Below are 24,701 nucleotides of genomic sequence, written 5' to 3'. Positions count from 1 at the left end.
TTTCTGTCTAGGTTGATCCAGATAGATGTGCAGTGCATGATGGGGAAATCATCCAAATCAGATTGTAAAGGCTTTCAACAATCATAGGTCGATAACCTTCACAGCAGGACGTTATGGTTATGGTTATGGTTATTGTTACAGACATTGTTATAGTATTTTGCGGACACTTTTGTCCAAAACAACTTACAGAGTGAGTTAACATAACCATGTTAACATCACATAATGAACATTTGTGTCATCAGAAATTGAAGCAGAGAAGGAAGACTAACAGTAGATTCATGGATCTGCTATTTTTTCAGAAGTGAAATCACTGTATACAGCCAACCGGAAAACACCCTCCCTTGAAAGATGTGAGAGGTCAAGTGTACTGTTGGTTGTGCATCATAGCTAATTTATTGTCATCTGGTGCCACATCAAGATCACTGTCCACATGAGCAAGAGAGTGTTGTTTACATTAAATACACTATAAACTCTGTGCTATAGCAGTAGTATTGGTTATGCTAAACATTGGAAAATATTTACCAATAAATGTTTCAACATAATACTTTCTCATCAACTATCATATGATGAATTATTTCATTTTACACGCTGTGTGAGTATTACCTAAAAGCAAAAGGTTACCTTAATTCCCTTTCCAGCAAAGTGAAATGCAATTTTAGAATTGCTTAGGTGGAGGAAAATGAAGGCTTGACTTTTAGTCACATTGATTCAACCCCATTTCTTTCTGGCCTTTCTTTCCTGTTTCTAGAAGTCAGTGGCAAAGTGCAAAGTTGGTCAATGAGCAATGTGTCCCACACAGAGGTTCGTGTTCCTACTAGTCACCTCACATACCATTTTAGTCCCATGAAATGATCTAAAATACAGCCACAACATTAAAACATTATGAATCACATTCCATGGGAACGGTGCCTCGTTGTCAAACAGGAGTGTAATGTCTTTCTTCAGATGGCCACCAGAAGCAGACTGTTTACGGTCACAACCAGGTCATGCAGTTAACTCCTTTATGATGATTTGTCTCATCAAAAGCAACCAAATAGCCAAACTTCAGTTGTATTTGAAACAGATGAATGAATAAGATGAAATGACATTAAGATGTAAACACACACATGCACGTACAGTATGCACACAGACAGACACACATACACTTTGCAGTAACTGATCATAGCATTCGATGTTTGAATGTTAAAATCACTATGACCAGGTATTTGACGACCATTAGATAATGAAAAACATAAAAAAATAATACATCTTATTAATAGTTTTCAGACAGTTATCTCTAGTCTTCATTTTTGCATTATCTGTAATTATCATGTAAATATTATGATACAAGCAGTTATCGTGATAATTGTTCGGATATTATTGTGCTATTAAATATATATAAAACAAATCTGTTATGACAACCCTAGACACCTACTCTGCTGATTACGTTTCTACCCCAGCTGCTCAAAACATTATGAACTTTTAGTCTAGAGCAGGCAAAATTACAGTAAGTGAGAAAGCAAAATAGCACCACACTTATTTTTTTTCATGATGGCCTATCTTGCAATGGAGCAAAGTGCACTGCTTGTCAGACTGCAGGTGATGTAAGTCAGGTAGAGGAGCCTCTTATCATATCGATAAGGATGCAAAAGAACACCTGAATCTCTATAGCTTTGTTTATGAAACCGTTCATGTCATTAGACTGATATTACCCAACACAATGTGACTTATTGGATATCTGTGTGTGCTGTTTTAGTTTAACCGCTGATCCGTGTTTGGAACAATTGCATACAAGAACAAACAAACTACTTTCTTGGAATATAAACTTAAGTTCACATGCATGTACATTTTATTAACTGAAGTGATCTCTTCTCATCACACAATTCTTCAGTAGCATTTGAGCCTTGCAAATGTTGACTGAAGCATAAGCTAACACAATGCTAGCATCAAAATCTGTCCATATCTGAACCAATCTGATTTAGAAGTGAACGCAAAAATCGAAACGTTATTTGAGTGTAATATGAGTTGTGCAAGGTATGCAATTCAGAAACCATTTGTATATTGAAGGCCAATGCCACCTCACAGGCCTTTCATGATACAACAAACAATCCAAATCCATTTCATGGTTATGGTATTTAGCAGATGCTTTTCTTTTCTTTTTTTTTTTTTTTAAGTATATTTTTTGGGCTTTTTATGCCTTTAATCAGATAGGGTAGTGGAGATTGACAGGAAGTGAGTGGGAGAGAGAGTCGGGGTGGGATCCGGAAAGGACCACGGGGCGGGAATCGAACCCGGGTCGCCGGCGTACGGTGCAGGTGCCCCAGCCAGTCACGCCACTGCTGGGGCCAGAAGATGCTTTTCTGCGCTTAGACAACAATACAGAAAATTAAGTTGGCCTATTAATCAAAATCTGCATAAATAATACATTATTAAGTATTTAAAGTAAACATTATAACAACATGTGTTGTTATTATTATTATTATAAATACCAAAAACTATTAATACTTAGATGTGATGGTGAAGTAAAAAGGTATCCATGACTTGCAAAACTTCTAGATCTTTTATCAATTCAATGAATTATTACAGCTTTATGGCTATGTGTGGCTTTATGCACACAACATGGAACACGCTGCGCAGCGCCTCCTGAAGGCCTTGGCCTCTTGGTGCACTCCTCACGCCACCTGCACCCTAGGCATACTCCAGTTTTCAACATGTTTCAGCAAACAAAGCCAACGCATGCACGCCTGCAACTGACCCTATTCTTGGCGTGTGAATTTAGTTTTTTCCAGACGCTTCAAGAGGGAGTTCAGATTGTCGTCTTAATTGATTTATGGTTAGTTTGAATAGGCTCCTTGACAAGCAGTTTTATTGATGTAAGATCACAAAACTTGTACATTTTGGAGCTTATTGCAATTTATTAAATACAACAAGCACACTGCACTGGGCACAATTATCGGTTGAGTTATATAGACGTCTCTAAACAGGCAAGACAGTGTAGAATCTCAGGCATTCAATCAATGAATGAAGGATTATGCATCTCGTATTTTCGCATAACCTTCCAACAAAGAATACACAGTAGCCTATTGCTGCCTGTTACACAAACAAAAACATCTTTTGAATGTTGTGGAATATGTTGGGTGAATATTCTTGCAATATTTATGGACATGGTGAGAATGATGCAACGTGGAGATGCATGTTTTTCCCTGTAAGTACAGAGCTCACTACACTAGACTTAATGCAGTAACGTTCTTTCAGTGTTGTTGCTTCTCCTGGAGCAGGGTTCTGCTCATGCGCAGTGCACATGCTGTCAATGTGCTCTTGACGTGTGATCTGAATTATGAGATGCAAAGTATTTCAAATTTTTAACTTCTCAGAATTCTGACTAAGTATCTCAGAATTTCAACTCAGAGTCTAAAGAATTCTGAGATAGTTTGTGGACTATTTTATTCCCAAGTGGCGGTACACAGCCTTCCATATGTGTCTGTGAGGCAGAGAATGTGAATCCCAAATATTTTACAGCAGCCAGCCACCAGAAGGCAGCAGAGGTTATATTGTCAAACATGTATGTATGTACCAATGTGTACATTAAGTTTAAAAGTCTCTGATAGTTCAGTGTTATTTTCCATGTGTGATGTTAAAGAAAATAGGACTCATCATCACATCATCTACTTAGGACAGTGTTTCTCAACCTTTTTTCAGTCGCGGCACCCTTTACCGGTACTGGTACCACGGCACCGTTTCAGGATGATGCCTTTCTTAATCCAGTAGTAGTCATGAAAAATCTCAAGGCACCCCAAACTTATATATATATATTTAAGGTAGACCAACGAATGCATGACGCATGTAGCATACTACAACTCATGCATGCATGCGCACACACACATACACACGCACGCGCGCACGCACGCACACACACACGCAGACAGGATAGTGGAGACTTGGGCCTGGGACGATGCACACAACCGCTCTATTCTTGAAGGAATGGATGACTGACACACACATAGCTCCTGGTCCACAGCTCTTATATATAGACTAGTAGTAGTGTAGTAGTAGTGTAGTAGTAGTGTAGTAGGCTGCTACCGCATGGTCAGGCCAGTCATTACTTTTATAATCGCGGGGCAACGTAGCGATGCATTCTGAAGCCCTGTTCCTTTTCTCCCACGCCATTGTGTACCGAGGGAGGGGTGCGCTTTTCTCCCTCGAGAGAGAGACTTTCTCCTCTGGCAATTTACAGCCAGTGGCCCAAGTGCATTTCTTAGCTTAGCAACAGAGCTGAGTGGACCAAAAATAGTGATCTCTGTTTTCTTTTCATTTAATTGTAAGAAATGTATAACCATCCAACTCTGTATGTCATTAAGGCAATTAAACAGGCTCTCCAAAGTAAAACTGAGTCACCTGCATAGCAGTGATCTAGTGAAGTTGTGCTTGTTAAAGATGGAGCCGAGAGGGGGCAGATATAGGGAGAATAGCAGAGGGCCTAAAATGGATGCCTGAGGGACATTTGATAGGAGCAATGGATGGCTAATTGGTTGTCATTTGTTGTCCTTGTGCATCGATGAGCCTTTATTGGCCAGCACCCTGTTTTCAGATCACGGTCAGTAATTAGTAGATACTCACTTTGAAAATGCCCCAATCCAGTCATCTGGCCATGGTTATTTGTCCTTTGTTTCCATCAATGTTTATGCCAGTTCATTTCTCCTGCATCAAGCATGCCAAGTACAAAAAAATACTGTTTACTTACCATTTAGGCTACCATAATACACAACTATCTTATCACAAGCTCATTTTAGTTATTTGATGTTGTTCATGGTATCGGATCAGTGGTATAACCTATAACATACCTCTAAAGGTCAAAGTAGAGTGGAGCTTGGAGCTATCTCTGTGGAAATGGTGTTGTGGTTGTAATTCTGTGAAAAAAACCAGCAGAATTCCTCTATTGTCATTGCACAGGGTACAATGAAATTGGTTAGCAGTCCTAACAGTGTGTTCAATTAATAAATATGAAAGAAATAAATGTATTCAACCCTACCCATACACACAAACATATTCTCACCCACACTCCACCTCCCACACTTGCATGTGCACATATACACGTACATACACACACTTAAAAGAATGAAGTAGTGTAGGGTGCATAAATACCTACATAGTTATTCAGTCTTGGTCCTAATACATTACTGGAAATTGTTGCTTTGTTGCTGTGTGTGTGTGTGTGTGTGGGGGGGGGGGTATCCAGGTGGTGGTGGTTGTAACCATGGAAACTCAGTGTTTTGCTGAGCGTGGAGGTCAAAGGAGGAGGCAGCAGGAAACAGCTGCTCTCTCTGATACAGGTAGCGGAGGTGACAGGACAGGAAGCTGCAATGCTGAGGCTCTGTCACTCCCAGCTTTTCCCTTCCATCACCACAAAACATGTTCATGAAACAGAGATATATGTTTCAGGATGATGCCTTTCTTAATCCAGTAGTAAGCCGTTTCTGTCTACAACTATTGAGCTAACTAGGTAACAGCAAGTTTCAGTAATGTGTCCTCACGTTTTGTCAAGTAGAGTGGTGGTATAAGCAGCAGAGATTTATACAGCCAAAAACAGAGAGCCAAGAAGTTAAACATGTTTCATTGCAGTTCATTAAATATTTAGAAAGAAAAATCTGAGGCACTCATGAGAATTAAATATTTTAAAAAGCCTTTATTCTCACATGGCTTTACATTTTTCAAAATATGCAGCATTAAAGTTAATATTAAAGTTAACATTAAAGTTACTACATTATCTGACATTACCTGGGATAGTTTTGGTACACACACAGATGAACTCGCCGGCCACAGCCATTTACACTCACTAGCACTGCACTGGATTCTCACTGCACTGGATTCTCACTGCACTGGATTCTCACTGCACTGGATTCTCACTGCACTGGATTCTCACTGCACTGGATTCTCACTACACTGGATTTTCACTACACTGCACTGGATTCTCACTACACTGCCCTGGATTCTCTTCTCACTACACTGCACTGGATTCTCACTACACTGCACTGGATTCTCTTCTCACTACACTGCACTGGATTCTCACTGCACTGGATTCTCATCTCCACTGCCCTGCTCTTTTCTGCTCTGTTTTGCTTTCTTATTTGTGTAGAATTGATTTCTATTCTTATTTCTTTTCATACTGCTCTTTTGTTTCACTGACATTTTGACTTAATGAAGGTCTTTATGACCATTATCTAGCATTTAATCTCTTGAGACTAATGATATTGACATATTGTTTTGGTGTCTTTATGCCTGTTATTAAGTTAAGCCCACTTTCAAAGAAGCAGATAACAGAAAGCCCATGATGACGATTACAGGTAAATAAGGTTAGCTCCTGCTCTGGGCCAAGACTCTCAGCTGAGTCTCCCTCTCAGTACTGCAGGAAACGCACAAGTGCAAATGTATTCCATGCCATCATTCAGTGTGTTTTACAGTCCAAGCGGATGCTTCTTAAGTCATCACCAGCCTCTGCGTGATTATACAGCTACAGAGTGTAGACTTTGTATTCACACTCACTCTTTTATATATATTTATATATATCTATTACTTATTGGATTTTAATTTATTATCTCATTCATTTTACTCATTTGTTTATCTTATCCATCTCACTCATTTGATTCACAATATTCTTTTATCATTTTACTTATTTTCTTATTTATTATCTTATTCTTCCTATCTTATTTATTTTTTATATTTTATATATTTTATATATTAAATATTTATGTTTGTATTTTTATATTTATATTTTCCTCTATTTTCCTCCATATTATATTTAATTGATTAGTGACCATGTAATCTCGTTCATTGTAAAATTCATTGTAAATGAGGGATTCCCTCAATGAAATTTCCGAGAATTAAATAAAGGCACACCAGTTCTGAGTCAAACTCATCTATAGGCGAGAGAGAGAGAGAGACCAAACACCAGATACCAAAGATACATAGATTTCTATGCATGGAAATGGAGTGGCTCTTTGATATCCTGCCTCTTCTGCTTGTTTCATCTCACCTCTTACAGCTCCGCTAATATTGACAGATTGTCATTTGGAACTTTTATAAGATCATGCCATGCCAAGTAAACAGCAACTTTTTTGCTGCTTGTGTTTGACATGTTTGAAATGTGACCATAAAAGCGTGAGATTTCATAGTTGTGTGTGAATAGTGTTGATATGACTCCCCACGCTGCCCACGCTCGACTTGTAAAATGTAATATGCAATATCATCGCATGTCATATCCTGGCATGATCATCATGTCATGTTACTACTATTTTTATTGTCATTATAGCACTCTGAATTTTAAGTGACATAACTTTAAAATTCTAGCTTCATAGCTTCAAACTGGATGAAGACTGTCAGTGCACCTTATGACAGGACATTGTATCAGGCAACCATTTTTATGGCATGGTGTCTGTCTTATCATTACATATTTGTGATAATACTCCTCAAAGGGTCAAGGGCTTACTGTAAAATTACTTATTCTGTGTGCCAGGTTGATGTTTTTTTTTCTGTATCTTGATGCACTTACCACTAGATGGCCTCAGGAATCCCTGAAAAATAATACAAAACATTCCTCTACAGACCTTCCAATCCAAACTACTGCAAGTTCTTAACAGCAACATCTCACTCAAACATAGAACATGCCATTCCATTCTATGTCTCTTCCCATATCCCCCTTCTCTTCATCTTGTTGCTTTGCAGAACATTTTCTTGCAGACACTCAATTGACCATCAGATTCCTAATAACAATTTTGCATGAAACACTAGTTCTAGGCCTATAAAAGTTATACTTTTATGTGGTGGCAAATGACAGAAACAGCCACCTATAAACCAGCTTTCATTTCTCATGATTCCTTTCAAATACAACATGAATACTAAGAACATAGATTTGGATTGTCTGTGCTGCCTTCTGTGCATCCAGCAAGACTTGCTCACTGCAAACTGGGTTATGGACATATTTGGCATTGTGTTTTCTTTGTTTGCCTCTCCAGGGACATCTATGTTGGCATTTTGACGTCATCAAAGAGACACCATCAATTAAAGGCTCCTAAGCTTTACTGAGGCATATAATTCATTACATTTGTGTGTAATTAGCCACACGGCCTACAGACCCTCCAGTTCTCAAAGTGAGTCGGTCAAATGCTGACTAGTCACTGAGTCTGCTGCTCTGGCAGGCTGGACGCTCACAGCTTCCCTTTAGCACTGGTGTTCCTCCAAGGCCCTGAGATGTCATTGGAGGCCATTTTTAACTTCATTAGTGCAATGAATGCATTGGAAGTTATTGAGTGCCCATGCCTATGACATCTGAGAGGCAGTTCTCCACAGACTGTTGTGATCATGTTGATGTTGAGAGTGAAGTCAGTGTGTTCTGTGTTGTGTTGTGTGAGTACGACGATAGATGACCTCTGAACTGTTTTGTTTACTTCCCCCCACCCTTTCTTAGGCCGACGCTGCAAGAAAAAAGCTCCTTTTCACTCTTCACTTCTACAGAGAACTGGATGTTCCGTGGGGTGAGTCTATGCTTATACTCAAACTTCAACTGCCTCATATGCAGGTATCTGCCCTGACATTCTCCCCTCTCTGTGACACTGCTTTAAAATGCATACTGAAATTCTTCCCTCTCTCTGACACATTCTGTGTAGCCTAAAATTCAATTCAGAAATAGTATATTGTCAGTCAGAAATGTACTGAGCCATACACAATCCCTCATATACAAAATGTTTTTACTTTTTCTGACCTCTCATGTATTCTCATGAAAATATACATTCACATTCATGGGGGATATTGATATCCTGCTACTCATAGAAACATGCATAGTGTACATAAACGCACACACACACACACACACACACACACACACACACACACACACACACACACACACACACACACACACACACACAGTTCAACACAAATTTCCTTTGATCAAAATGATCATGTCAATACAGTAATATATAGTGTCTAAATGCAGTCATATACCATGCACCATGCAAAATGCAAAGGATACAGTCAGTCTTCCAAATGAAATATGGTTGCTTAGTTGTGTTTATGCTTGCCTGATTAATGAGTGTGTGTGTGTGTGTGTGTGTGTGTGTGTGTGTGTGTGTGTGTGTGTGTGTTTACACTATTCATGCACAGCTTTAGCTGAAAGTAGCATAGTTTTGTTTTCTTGTGCATTATAGATATAAGTAATTTAAAATGATAGGACAGGCAGCACCTTGTTGAGTGGACCTTTGTAGAAGGATTTTGTACTGGGCTTCTCTGCCTAAGATTAATACATAAGCAAAGGTGGAAAGGACAGAATGTATGTGTTTCTACATGTAAGGTCAAATTTGTTGAGCTCTCTGGTCTGTGTGCAAGGAGTAGATGCTTTATTGTCCTCTTAGGCTTCAGACTCTGTGTGATGTCATTCCTTCCTCCTTCATACTGTCTTCATACAGAGATGTGATATTTGTGTTAGAGAAAAAGTTTCTTCCACAACTTCCACAGCTACGCAGATGATACCCAATTGTATCTTTCTGTGGAGCCAACTAACCCAGATGGCCTTTGCTCCCTCACTGCATGCCTAACCTCCATTAATCAGTGGATGAGCAAAAACTTTTTGAAACTAAATGATGACAAAACAGAGGTACTTCTGGTTGGACCAAAACTAAAGCGAGATATTATTCTTAGTAATCTGGGGAACTTGGCACACCAGGTCAAACCAAAAGTAACAAGCCTCGGTGTCATCTTAGATGCAGAGTTAAGTTTTAAGCCCCATATCAGTAAAGTTACTCAGACAGCCTATTTCCACTTGAGAAACATTGCCAAAGTGCGGCCCTTTTTAACTCAACAAGATGCAGAAAAACTAATTCACGCCTTTATCACTAGCAGGTTAGACTACTGCAATGCACTTTTCACTGGTCTTCCCAAAAAACATCTAAAGAAATTGGCACTCATACAGAACTCTGCGGCTAGACTTTTAACTAAGACTAAGAAGAGAGAACACATCACCCCTGTGTTGGCTGAACTGCACTGGCTCCCTATTTCCTATATAATTGATTTTAAGGTTATGTTAATTACTTACAAAGCTCTGAACGGCATAGCACCTTCATATATCTCTGAGCTTTTAATATCTTATCAACCACAAAGGAAACTTAGATCATCCAATTCTAATCTTTTAATCGTACCCAAAGTGCTCCACAAACAAAGTGGAGAAGCTGCGTTTATCCATTATGCCCCCAAACTATGGAACACCCTGCCTCTGTACATCAAGCAGGCGAGTTCAGTAAATATTTTTAAAAAAGATCTGAAAACATACCTGTACAGGAAAGCTTTTAGTTAACTCATCTTATCCTGTAGACTACATTTTCAGATTATTCTACATCTGCTACTATTGGAGGGCGCAGCCAGCCAGAAGCAGATGGGCTCCCCCTATTAAGTCAGGTTCTGCTCAAGGTTTCTTCCTGGAATATGGGAGTTTTTCCTTGCCACAGCTGCCATATGGCGTGCTTGTGGGGGGTAAGAGGGTTAAGGCTGCCAGTCTTATGACGTCATTTTCTATATTTTTGATATGTTGCTAAGTATATCATAAACAGCAAAGAAAAGTGATTGATAATGACTGACTGACTATTATTGTGTTACATGCTTCAAATGTAAAGCACTTTGAGCTGCATTCTGTGTATGAAAGGTGCTATACAAATAAAGCTTTATTATTATTATTATTATTATTCTCTAAACAAAACATAATTTACCTTCACCACAACTGTATGATGATGGAGAGATTAAAAAAAGGTTTTAATCTGTTTGTATTTCACAATCCTATAATGTCAGTGGCAGTTGACCAGAGTGCTGTTCTTTGAAAAACAAAGAAACAATGAAAAGTAAAAAATGACAGTAACAGCAATAACAAAACATACAAAGCTAAAGGCCAAACCAAAACGGCAAACACAATCTCCTCAGTGTTTATATTCAGCTTTGGAGACATTCAGAAGAGATTGACTAGCGGATCTGAATGATCTTCCTTATATACAGTATGTGTGTAACAAGTCTGAGAGATGGGTGGGGGCTCTGCCATGGAAAGGCTTTTAAGTTACTAGTAAGATCTTAAAGTTAAAGATGGGTTTGACCTTATAAAAGGCCGCAACTGAAAAAAGCTAGATTTAGCATGTCCGTGATCACAGTCAAGGGCTTGCCATAAGGAGTCAGGGAACAGAAGTTCATTCAAGGCAGGCATCACTGGATCGTAATAATAAGACTTATTGTCATTACATAGGAATTTCAACATCTAAAAAACTCAGGCGATGCACTGTATATCTGTACTCTACTGGAGCTGGCTGCCAGTCCTTGGAGAGCCATGCTTGGATTGTTAGTCTTAACTCAGACTATTTGAGCTTGTCCAGACTGCAAATAGATTCCCTGACATGTGATGCTAATTATTACATTATTACATTATATTCTTGACCACTCTGCCTTGACTGTAAAACAGGATTTATTGATGCATTTCACAGCCCTGCCCAAGCTGAGTTTAGCCAAGCGTTTAGATTCTGGAGATTCATGGGGAAGGAATAGGCCTATTACAGAATCAGGTGAGCACATTCTGGTCAGTCACTGGAGTTTACAGTGTCAACGTGATCAATGTGATCAATGCAATGGTCAAAATGATCAATGCAATGGTCTACTATGATTGCCATTTATCCAGCACTAAGATGCCTGACCAAATCAACAGGGTTTGGTTTCCTTTTGCCTGTCAGTGGAGGCTTTGGCCGCAGGCTTGATCTTGCAAATGTCAGGGCAGGCCATCTTTGCTGCTGTGCTGTTTCTGTCTTTTCCCAACAGACAATGTAACCAGCGCTACTATCTGGCCTCTCTTCAAAGAGCCTGTTGCTTTTTCATTCATGTCCTGAAAGGTTGGATTAGTAATATTTGTCTACATCAATGTTTCCAAACTTTTTTTCTCTCATGTCACACATTTACTATGAAAAATCTCACTGCATACCACCATGATACTAAACATTTGTCTCTATTTGTCATTGCAATTTGCAAGTTGGTGATGTTTTTGCCCACAACGTTGGCTTTATTAGTGGTTTTGTTTTTGATGGTTAATAGAATTGGTTGTTGATTGGCTGCTGTGAGAAATCCCCTACCTATAGCACTAGGAATGTAGCACCTTGCCTGAGTATATTTCCCATTTCTGGGTTTTCAGTGATTTAGAAATCGACTGCAATGGGTGGATCCGATCTGCCAGACCAAATTCAAATGCACTATAAAAGTTGTGTGGTTCCAAGGCTACTGCATTGTATGGAAAATTAATTTTCCATTTATCAATGATCAGCTTGGTGAAGGATACCAGCTAATCCAGCCTGGAGATGACTTTGTCACAGTCTTGGATCCAGCAGTCAAAAGCACCTCCAACAGGCTGCTCCAACAAGCTGCTCCAACAGGCTGCTCCAACAGGCTGCTCCAACAGTGCAAACAGGGAAGAAGTGTATTCTGCAAGAAGCGGTGCAGCATGCACCAGGCCCATTCCAGCATGGGGATTCCATTGGCCTGATGCAGAGTGGAAGTGCAGGGTTTGGATTAGTTGGCGATACCAATATGCATGTGAAAGCGTTATCTTGTCTTTGTCTCTGGTGCCTAACCTTTTGTGAATTTGAAAGGCTGGGTCTGGGATGCTAGACACTGCTGTTGAGCCTACTGGAGGTGTTTTGGGCCTAATTTAACACAACACTGACCACTGGGCCTCCTGGAGGTGATTTGGGCCTAATTCAACACAACACTGACCACTGGGCCACAGGGAAGGTGTCCACTTGAGAGCACCAGTGAAATACTCACAAATGCATTGTGGGCTTTGTAGTTGTTGCTGTTGATTAATATTTACATAAAGGTTGTAGTGTGAGTAGATCTGAGGGAAGTCCAAGGAATTTTGCATTGTATAGTATTTACATTATTATAGTATTGGAGCATTAGTTCACAACAGCTTGCCCATTATAAATCCATTATTTTAAACGAGCTCAGGGCCAGATAAGACGGTGGCATTTCTGTATCATGTCTAAATACAATTTCTTCTTTTGCATGGTAAAGTTTACACTAGCGTTTGTAAATTGAGTATCAAACTGTGCTTATAGACAATGGTTATCTGAAGTTTGACCCCATACAATGATTTTCTTTGCAGAAACAGGTCTGGTTTTATTGCAGTGTCATCTGAGGTCCTAAAGACCACGGCCATCCAATATTGTTTTTCAGCTCTGTCCCTTGTTTGCAAAGATTTCTCTGAATTCTCTCAGTATTTGAATGGTGTTATGTACTGCAGATGATGAAATCCTTAAATTCTTTGCAATTTCATCATTATTTTTTTTTATTGATTCATCATTTGCCCACACTCTGTGATGCTCTTTTTATATCCAATCATGGTGCCAGTTACCCTAATTAATTGTGAAATATTCCTCCTGTTGTTGTCTTTATCATTACACAACTTTTTCAAGCATTGTGTTGCCCCTGTCCCAACGTATTGCTTCATCAAATTAAAAAAAAAACATATATTAACCATGACACAGTCACATTTGATATGTTGTCTATGTCCTTTTTACAACTAAATATGGGTGTACAAGATTTGCAGATGATCACATTCTGTTTTTATTTGCATTTTACACAACGTCCCAACTTGTTCTGATTTGAGGTTGTAAAATGACAGGCAATGTAAAGGCATCTATTGGCCCTGTTGCTCCTGCAGGAGCAGGAGGAGCACAACGCAACCCTGGACAGCCTAAATGTGTACAGTGCACAAACAGTCCTGAGAACAAAAAAGAAGGCTGTCTAAGTGGCTGTGGCCCCTCTACCTCAATATAGCAACGGTGTGGTTTCCCTCTGCACATCCTGTTTGCAGTGAACAGGACTTGTCTCCTACTACATAAACACACACACACACACACACACACACACACACACACACACACACACACAAATGACATCCTTCCACAAAACCTGTGTGGCCTTTGTGTGAGAACCTAGCATGTTAGAGACTAGCTTTCCATGGACTCGCCCTAGACCATGTTGGGGAATATCACTGTGACTTGATTGTGTCCATTTAGTGGGAATTAGACACATTGTTGGGATCCTAATGATGGGGTGCTGTCTCTTTGTCCATCAGAAGGTGAGTCATCATTTCGTTGGTACAGCTTTAGTATGTATAGACTGAAAAAATGTGATGTTGCTGACATGATAGACTGAGTTTGCTAACAGGATTCCCCTTTTCAGCAATATTATACAAATGACCTGAATTCTACATTTAAAAGAGTCCTTTTGCATACATTTCCAGTGAATGTCATTTTGTTATTTTTGCTCTTTGTGTTTGGGTACATCATGTTTCAGGATTTGTTAGCATGCATGTGTATGGATATGTGTAGGGAAGAATGGCTGCTTTTCAATGTAATCATGATTATAGTTGTTGTAAATAAAGACTGTTAGCCACTGTTAGTAGCTAGTAGTATGTTTATAATAGGTTCTGTGGTTATGGTATAAACTTTTAAAATAGTTGGTTGAATAATATACTTTATATATTATCCCACCAATTAAATATTCAAAAAATAAAACTTAGTTGTATTTAGTTGAGTTGTAAGTAGACTCTTAGAAGGTAATTTATTCCCAGCCTACCTGTTCAAGCTGTGGCATTTGGTTTAATCACTCGTTTTGAAACACAGCTCACAGCAGCCCATTGAAGACTTCAACTTTATCAACAAAGCCGAAGAGTGGCATTAAAAGACAACTCCGATCTAAGAACAACCTAGGGTTTGTTTTGGATGATAAGGATTGTAAACTTTTCTTGGGGACCAAAATGACATCAGAGTAGTTTTGAGTAAGACAGGAATAGGCATTTACAATGAAAACACACACTCAAACCCAAGCATGCCATAAGCACTCAAGCATACTTAAAGCCTTACACAAAACCTCACAGATTAACGTTGTTTTAGTCCGTTACCAAAGCTTACACTCTTCAAAAATAAGAAGTTGTTCTAAGAGCAGGGGCGTAGCCAGATATTATAAATAAGATGTGCCTGTCAGATTTCATGGCCTCAACCCAGTGAAAAGTGAGGGACGCAGACACGACAGGTGGGACACAAATGACCTGGAAATGTAAATACTATAGCCGACTGTACAGCCTATCAGTGCTCTCAAAATGAACGTGATCGCATAATGACAATCAAAAACTATGATACTCACTAGAATAATTCACTTTCAGAGGCTGCACCGTAATACATTTCCAATTTAAATGAAAATCTAAGTAGAATAAAATAAGCCATACGCTATTTTAAGGCAGAATAAAAAAAACTCAGAATGCAGTGCCTATTTAGATGAGTTTTATTGTAGGTCTCAACACGTGAACTAGCCTTTTTTTATTGATTAGCAAAGACTGTGTAACCGATTGGCCAAAGTAAGCTATTAATGCTTGGGAAAATATTCTTCAGACAGACATCAAGGACCTCGATCAGTGAGGAACAGGAGTACCCAGCACGTACTTTCTTCTTAATTAGCTGTGCAAAAACACAGTCATGTCAGAGTCTCCGATGGCGAGTCCATAATGCGCTGGCTGTGTTTTGATGGGTGCAGTGAGGCTACAGTGCAAGACGGTGGGGCTTGGATTAAACATGGAAACCATGTCATCCTAGCTTGCTAGAATAAGCTATGGTTGGTTTGGCAGGTTAGAATGAAAAGAACGGACGAGGTAATGGTAAGCTTGAAATCCAAAAATATTTTAGGTGTGCCAGGCTGACGATTGCGTGTCCCAGGCACACCCGTGGCGTTGTCTTTTAATGTAGGGTATGCTGATATGATGGGATTACTAAACTATTAAGAATTACAGAGGCCCTGAAATATGATTGGCCAGAAGATATTTACATTTACTTAAATTTGCTTTTTAAGAATATGGGATGTGTACATTGTCAGTGAGCAATTATTTTTCTGCTGGACTTATTTCTCTGCTGAAGGCTTATAGCCATATTATTCTGATGTATTGTTTACGTATGTGCTTGTTGGCTTGTTGGTTTGTTGTCTTGCAGAAGAAGAGGAAGCAGAGGAGCAGGGATGTGGACACGCTCAGTCTCCGCAGTCTGGACATCAATGTGAGTTGGAGACACTCTGCTCTGATTTGCTCTTTCAGGCAGACACATAACACATAACACATCACATGCAGATACAAAGCATATACTCCGACACTTACTAGCAATGTATACAAGCACGCCAACTTATTTGAGACACACACTCACACACACATACACAGATATACACACACACTCACTTATTAGGTGACCATAAACATGTCATGCAAATAGACATTATTAATGAGCAAATTTTACTGACCAGATTATTTTCTTCTCACAGTAGAGTCATATATCGATGAAAGTATTGATTACACCAGTTTACAGTACAGTAGCTGATTATGGGCAGAAATGGAAGACTACAACCTACAATAATATACTCAATGAAATGGAGCAAGACAACCACTTCCTTCAAGTCACAGTTTTCTCACCTTGCTTCCATAACAGCATAAAACCAGAGACCAAAGAACTAATCTCTTTTCTTTTCCTTTTTTTCTTGTGGAAAGTCAGGCCATGCATGATTGCATAGGTTCTGATGGATGTATTTTAGTAGTGGGTGTAGTGTAGTGAGTAGTAGTATTTTAGTAGATGTGGGTGTGAATGGGTGGGGAGGCTAGGCATTGACAAGTGGGTTGAGTACTGCTATTGTAATATGGTTGGCCATTGTTTCATTGGTACTCCTTTACTGGTAGGACTCAGACAACAAAATTAGTTGAGCAACTGAACTATGGAAACAAAAATATTGTTGTGCTGTGACACTGCAATCTCACTATGTTCCCTATGTGTAATTGTGTCATGTTCGGGCTCAATCATCGTGCTTCATTTAACATAAACATAAGGGGTGAGAGAAAGGGCACACTGATGTGACCTGTCATGACAATATTCATGACACCACCAGTTTAACAGATTCATTTTAATAACTCTGAGGTGTTTAGTATCATCCTGAGGCAACCAGAGTGCCCCTTGCAATGTATTTTAGCTGTAAACAGTGTATGTTTGTCCTAACCTGACTCTCGCCAGATGAATTTCGTTCCGCTTAGCTCCGCCTAGCTTCACTCACATCCATCTGGGACCTCTTCCATTGAGAGTGATTTCTGCAGCCGACTTTATGGTTCAGCCAATCAGGACGCAGGGCGGGAGTTTCATAGATGTGACATAGCGTAGAAGCGACTGTGAGACTGTTATCAGCGTCACGGGTTGGCTTCGATGTGAGTGGTTGAAGTAGCACGTCAATAGATGACAGACAAGTGGCTTATTCAATCATATGCAAGCATTTTTTGATTAGGCCCAGCCTTCTGAAGCAACACTCCAATGGATCGATCCCAGATGGATCAGTGGAGCTAGGCGGAACGAAATTCATCTGGCGAGAGTCAGGTTATGTTTGTCCCAGTTCTTTTCAAGAAAATGAAACTAAACTCATTAAACATATTGACGCTGCACTTGCTCTCATTTCTATGTTTACAACATGATGAAGGCAGTGCATTATAATAAGACTGAGGGAGCAAGAGAACTGATAGAGAGCAAAACAGAGGGCAGGAAAAGAAGAGCATGGAAAAGGCAGCGGAGTGGTAGTGGGGCCACGCACCTGTTTGGCATGTGTTCATCAAGGTGAGTAGCAGTGCAGTCAGTGAGCTGTGCTTTGCACCCTAAGGAGAAGCAGGTCAGGTCTATTGTCTGTGGTGCAGCTGCTGACTTTCCTTCCGATGAAGAAAACAAGATGTTGATTGCTATAGCAGACCTGCACTAGAATGTGGCAACCAGTGGTCTACATGTTGAACTAGTTGAACTGCATTTTGCAGTAGCTTGCTGGTTTGTATTTATATAGGGATTCAAGTATTCACATTTTTTTGCCATTTTTTGCCAGTAATGTCCTCAAGCATGAACCTCCCAAATCTTAGCCAGAGGAAGAATCAACTTGGCCATACTTTGCAAACACATCACTGACTAGCTCCACCGAACCAAAATGATGTTTTTACTTAAGAGCTAGCTAGCACTATTGCCAGGGGGAGTCACACTAATATCTCTAATTACTCTTTTTACAAAGCTCCAAACTTTATTCTGTTGTCTTAGATGGTGTCTTAATGGCGCATGTATGAGAAAAGGATCCAACATCAAAGTAAAATCCATTATGCAAGTCCTTTGTAACCTATTAGGGCATCTGTTATTGAATTATAGTAAATAAATAGATTTTCATCAATGACAAAGCCTATTAGTATCCATAGACCTGCTTTAAAGGCCAATTAACATATAGGCCCCTATCTTGGCGGTATAAAACGCATGGTCACTGGCGAATAGCTTAGGGGTTAGACCAGTCCACATTGGGGGTGGTTTTTGTCATCAAACGTTATCAAAGGTCGAGCTAGGGCTGGGTGATATGGCCTAAAAACAATCTCTGATTTTTTCAGATAAAACCCGATTTACGATTTTAATCGATTTTGATTTAACTCTACATATCCTTCTTTCATGAGTGTCTTACACCATATCTTTAAGCAAATACAGTTGTTTATTTAAGATAAATGAGCGTATGCTTTAACCTTTGTTGTGGCATCCATGATTTTCCCACATTCATGACCACTCGCAGTGGGAAAAACAGCGTAATCACGGGTGCGGTCCCTGATATTCCCAGGTGGCATGAACGGACCATTTGAAGGAATCTGCTTGCACGCAAGACCGTATGGAACAGGGATTCTACATTCCACATAGTCTGAAAAAAGCAACACTTATTCCAGTAATGTTTGAATGACTGAATAAAAAACTTAAGGGCATTTATCCTGCAGAGGAGTTGCTGCTTACATCTCATCTTCGGCTGTGCTTCAGATGCACCTTTCGCTATAGACCAGGTTTTTCTTGGTCAGTGGCGTAATGCTTTTTAGATAGTGTAAGATAGCGATTTTTAGATAAAAGTATAAGTATATATACTCTTTTGATCCCGTGAGGGAAAATTGGTCTCCGCATTTATCCCAATCCGTGAATTAGTGAAACACACTCAGCACACAGTGAACACACAGTGAGGTGAAGCACACTAATCCCAGCGCAGTGAGCTGCCTGCATCAACAGCGGCGCTCAGGGAGCAGTGAGGGGTTAGGTGCCTTGCTCAAGGGCACTTCAGCTGTGTCTACTGTTCGGGGTTCAAACCAGCAACCCTCCGGTTACAAGTCTGAAGCGCTAACCAGTAGGCCACAGCTGCCCCCAGACCACACCTTAGGTCGTTAATTGTCACACCCCTGGGCGCATTGCTCAATAAAAGAGAAGTGCATGGTGATTATATAACTAGGTTGGTACAAAGACACATCCTGCGATATCCTCAAAACTGAACAATGTGAAAAAGTAGACTTTAAATACAACATAAATTGATGTGTCTATTGTTAGTGTCTGGCTTTTGCTTGGCTGTCTGACCAGTACTTCTATTTCTAGACAGGAGGGTGAGGGGCTTGTCTTCCTGAGGAGGGAGAAATCTTGGATTATCCTGCCACTGTGGAAGTTAAATAGCATTAAATAACCCTGGCATGGACCCCTATACAATCCCTATTGACTGCCCTGAAAGACATGTCATTTCTCATGACATGTCAGTCTCACAATAGCCCCTTTTCAATTTAAAAGTCCCCATAAAGTGTAAAGGCTTCTTCATTCTTAAAAAAATATTTAATTAAATGAATAAAAAACAAGATTAATTAAAAAACAAGAATATAACACGTAAACAGATCATTTACATGTTATAAGGGGTTATTTGCAGTGAACTACCCCTGCCTTTCCTACAGACTAGAGGTAAAACATAGGTCTGATAGTGTTGCTTTGTTTAGGTTATGAGATAAGGTTTATAAGATTGAATTTTTTCTACCCTCAGTAAATGACATGTTAAGGTGAGTTTAACAGGTGTGACCTGACCTGTACATTATTCAAAGCTTGCTCAGGAGCTAGGCTTACTCCATTGGTGTAGTATGTGATGAGATTAAACTCCCAATAGACTTGCTTAAAATTAGTTGAATATAACAACCTGTGTAGGTTTTTATAGGTTGTATTGAAATATGCTATCAATACATGTAATATATTTCAAGTCAATTTATCAATAGTTTCCACAGAATTCACCAGTAAAAATCATTTAAGGAGAATTTTTCAACATGTTTGTCACGGGGGAGCATGCCCCCCGAACCCCCCTGGCCTTTGGGAGGCCCAAAAGTATTTTATGCCATGGGATCCAAATTCTCCAGCAGCACCCAATCAATAATTAGCATTTTTGTCAAATGTGACCACCTATTTTTGAATGTGATGTCTTGACTAGCAAAGTATGTGAGACAGCAAGGGTGTGTGTGCGCATGTACATGGTCTATGCGGAAGAAAGTCTGGGGCCTTTTTTTAGTCCCAGCCTGTCCCTGCCTGGGGGAAATGTTAATTTATGTAAACATTTTTGTCCTGTTTGCACTTCACATGGGGGTCCTTTTCAATGGGATAGTAAGGTACTTGATCATCAGAGTAAGGCACTTGGAAGACTTATTATGAGATATATTATGTCAGTGATTTTGAAGAGGGTATATCAGGTATTGTAGGTCAAGTTAAGATCAGACACTGCTACTCTCTATAACTCCAATGATTACAGTAACTAAGTAACTAATTGCAGGCTGTATAATGGTGTGTGTTTATCCATATTTCAGACCTGTATCAGATTTAGGACCAGGGGCGTCGAACTGGGGGTAAAAGTGCTATAGGCAGGGGCGAACTGGGGGTAAAAGTGGGACTGATTACCAGGGCCCCAAGGGGGGAGAGGGCCCTTGAAAAGTCTGAAATATATGCATGGGGGCCCATCAGGACTGCCTATGCATAGGGCCCAGGATTTTGTGCTACACCCCTGTTTAAGACCACATATGGAGAGGCCCAAATCAGAATAGAGAAAGTCAGATTCCATGTGAGTTGTGTTCACACAGTTATGAATAAATCATACTGTATGTGTCATATTAACTGAATTTGGCCAGGATTTCACCTGTTAATGTGAATGTGTTGGGAGTCTGTGTGTAGAATTTTGCTCTAATATATAAAAGTTTGTCAAATTTGAATCATGTATAAGGAGAATATATTTTTTTTTAGTTTGGGGAAATGTATCTGTTTTGACATTGGTAAATGGTGAGATGGTTTTGAATTTTGAGCTCATTAAGCCGGATAATAGTGCGTAAGCAATCATGGGAAATTGTTACCATATTACCAGATACAAAGATGCAAGGGTTGACAGTTGTAGAAAGTCCACTGAGAGCTTATCATGAAAACCATTTCACGATTTCAAGATGTAGTCTTGTCTCAGGTATCTTCACATTTTATTGAAATTATTGTCTAGGTAAAACTAGTACCAGTTATTTTTTTCATTGATTAACCTACAGTGATCTAATGAGCTACTGTGCATATTGTATGTCTATTGTATTGACAAACTAAATTGTTGTCTACCACCACATATTCAGATACTCCCTAAATGTTCTTTTATGAAGATGACATTCTGTTATGGTTGTAGTGTGTAATACCATGTTTACAATTGTTTCTGTGTATGTCTACAAATCCTTGATGAACATACACATGCAGTGTAGATCCATATTTGAACTGCTAACATATGTGAGTAGGCTACTTTATGGCATTTGAATATAATCCACAAATTAATATTTATTATCAGTCAGTTTGGTATAGTGGAGGTCCAGTCCATGTTTGTTTACAGTGGAACACATGACTGGAGGCAAAACACTGCTGGGGGGGGTAAATTAGCTCCCTTTAGGGCACACTTCCACTTGGCTGATAGCAGCACAATAACAGGAACTTGTCAGCCTGGTCAGAACAAAGCCTCTTAAAACCGGGACCAATTTCCTGTCTGCTGGAGCAAGCCTGCATAAGGACATGGAGATTTTGAGATTTTTTTTTTATTTCACTCAGACCACTAAAGAGCACTCATGACAGTAGGCCGACATGAATAACTCAGCTATGCACGAGAGGATTTATTTTTGTCCTATATGAATGAATGTATAACATTGTGACAATTAGGCCTACACAATCCATTAATTAAAAGCCTCCCTCTCTCTTTCTCTCTCTCCCTCTTGCACACTGTCTCTCTCTCTCTCTCTCTCTCACACACACACACACACACTTTTTTAATCAAATGTGGTCTTTGCAATTTACCTTGACTGTGTCGCTGAACCGATGAATGGGCTTAATTATGTTGCTTTGGACGTGAAACTGGAGCGTTACATTGCTTAACACGACGACAGTTCATGTTCATTTGCGTGACATAATTTGGTCCAGCATGTGGCGCCCTCTCCTCCTCCTTCCAAAAGTTCCGCTGAGTAGGCAATGCAGATGTAGAGCCATCTGGACGGTGTCTCTAACCTGCTTGCTGCAACAAGCGCTCGCTGTAGTAGCGTCTGGCTGGCGAGCGAAGGTACGCGGGACACACGGAATGCATGGTCAGGCGTAGATTAGACCGGAGGTCCGAAACTCCGCAGAGCTGGCGGGCACAGTGACTGGCAGGTTAGCTTGCGGTTGTCCTTCAACAATTGCTTCTACCATATCCACCGACGGAAACGGCATGGTGGCCAAGGATTACCCGTTTTACCTCGTTCTGAACAGAGCCAACTGCTCTATAGAGGTGCAAACCTTGAGCAGCAGCCCAGCCAAAGAAGTTGAGGTATGCCTTCAAAGCAAATTCCCGCAGCTTTAAGTCAGTCTGGAGGGTTACATTTATATACATATCTATGCATATAGCAGTATCTATTCAAACTTTTTGCAAATAGACCAACACTCGACTTTGTTGACAGAACCTGCTGGTAGGCTACTGACAGTAACGGAGCGCAGTTGTAGTAGCCTGGGCTACATATCCTCTCATCTTGTTATGTCAGTGTCCAGAAAGTATTTCAGCGTGTTTGAACGTTCTGATAGTATTACGTGTTACATGTATTGCGTGCACAGGATGTTTACAAATAGGCCTAAATAATACTGGATTCATTTGAAATAGTTTTGTGTCTGAAGTATTTTCACAAATATCCAAATTAGAATCACTTTTTAATAGTAAGGCTGTGGTGGTCAAAGATACACCAGAATCTACAAAGGTGTGTAAGTTGTAGGCCTATTTCATACAGGAGTTTCATAAAGATCTGGCAGTATGGCAGTATGGAGTGCAGGATATCAGAAGCCTGGCTGGTTTAGGGTTTTATATTATAGAGCACACTTAGAGCTTACAGTGCCCAAGTGATACAGTGTCCAAGCAACAGGAACGATCAAATAATAGAGAATAATGCTCTCGTTGTCTGTTAGATGATCTGGTGCTATGCCATAGGAACACTGGTCCTCCTTGAAGGGAAGGTGGAGCAGAACCCGGCTGTTCTCTGAGGGGTCAGACAGAGACTCCCTGAGCTGATGAAAATGCATCGGGGATCAGACAAAAAGAACACATTAAGCCCCAGTTTTGTGTTTTATTTATAAAGTGCCTATCAAGGCATCCAAGGTCCCTTTACTATATGAATAATATGAATGCCAATTGGTTATAGCCACAATATTTTCAACAATTAAGAAACAAGTGAAGTTAGATCATGATTTCATGACATGCAGGAATGTCTGCCTATATGCAAATCTATAGATCTTATTAAGAAGATTTGATTTGATTTATTGTGTGCATTGAGATGCAGGTAAATGGAAAGAAGTGGAATACAAATAAGTAAAATGCATTGCATCAGATTTCAGGTGTACAATAACATTACTTCAGCTGTTCAGTCATTAGTGGGGTAGCATTATGTAAGCTTTTTCGGGAGGCCCAGTAGCCTCCCACTGTAGCGTCCTCATAGTCACGTCTTGTTGTCCCTTGCCATACAAGAAATGGGTTCATAAGGCCAGTCTGCAAGATGTGAGTCCACATTCCCAGATAGGGTGGTCTTAGTGTGTATGAAGTGCTGGGTCTGCTTAGCAAAAAGCAGTAAAACAGACAAAACTATACTGTGATTAATTTGACTGTTCTGTCAGTGATCTTGCATTTCTTTGAAAACTGATAAACTTTTGAAAAGAAACCCCTACAATTTTCTGATTACCTCCACATTGAACATATCAGCACCTCTGCAGTCATAACCTGTTTTAAGTTTCTTTAGTTTTAGTTAAGTTAGTTTGCTGTCTGTTGCTTTTTTCATCTATTTACAATTGTGTCTACTTTAAACTACACTTTCTTCACCAGATATAAGCTTTCTGTTTGTTTTTTCTGGTGGCTCTGTATAGTAAATGCTAATGTATGTGATTGTGAATCTGGGGATAGAACTTTCTAGGTAGGCTAGCTTAGCTTGTATGTACGCACGTGACACATATTTATCGATCAGTGCAAATCCAGGCCACAACACTGCTCTGGGAGGCAAGTTGAGCCCTGCATTAGGAATGTATTGAGCCACAAAGAGCTTGCCTGCTATCAGTCTGAGAGGTTGTTTGTGGATCAGTGCCTGCATATCGTCATGTTGCAAAGTCTACAATGGTGAACTGTCTAAATGGTCTAATCACATGACTGTCAAATCAAGTTGCTAGTCCATAGGGTGAACCCTATGGCAAAATCTGCTTGTCTTATGACAACATTATGCACTATCTGCGTGACAGCCATTGAGGTCACTGTTATTTATGTAAGCATTATATACA

The 24,701-nt window shown here is 39.8% G+C and overlaps 1 protein-coding gene across 5 annotated transcripts in view; it reads left to right on the top strand.

The window, feature by feature from the left end:
• arhgef3 (Rho guanine nucleotide exchange factor (GEF) 3) overlaps positions 1 to 24,701 on the top strand; it is a 42,841-nt gene that overhangs the window by 1,440 nt on the left and 16,700 nt on the right. Inside the window, exons 2-3 of one of the 5 annotated variants that reach the window (XM_042090032.1) lie at positions 8,441 to 8,507; positions 16,032 to 16,094. In XM_042090032.1, coding sequence (XP_041945966.1) covers positions 8,441 to 8,507; positions 16,032 to 16,094 — 130 coding nt within the window. Of the gene's footprint in view, positions 1 to 8,440; positions 8,508 to 13,941; positions 14,129 to 16,031; positions 16,095 to 22,463; positions 22,723 to 24,701 lie in introns of those variants that run through there. The other 4 variants (XM_042090035.1, XM_042090036.1, XM_042090034.1 and 1 more) reach the window with 4 other exon arrangements.

This window comes from Alosa sapidissima, chromosome 4, assembly GCF_018492685.1.
Source record: "Alosa sapidissima isolate fAloSap1 chromosome 4, fAloSap1.pri, whole genome shotgun sequence".
Lineage (NCBI taxonomy): Eukaryota > Metazoa > Chordata > Actinopteri > Clupeiformes > Clupeidae > Alosa > Alosa sapidissima.
The sequence above is the reverse complement of the archived record's forward strand: the minus strand, read 5'-3'. Positions and strand labels throughout refer to the sequence as shown.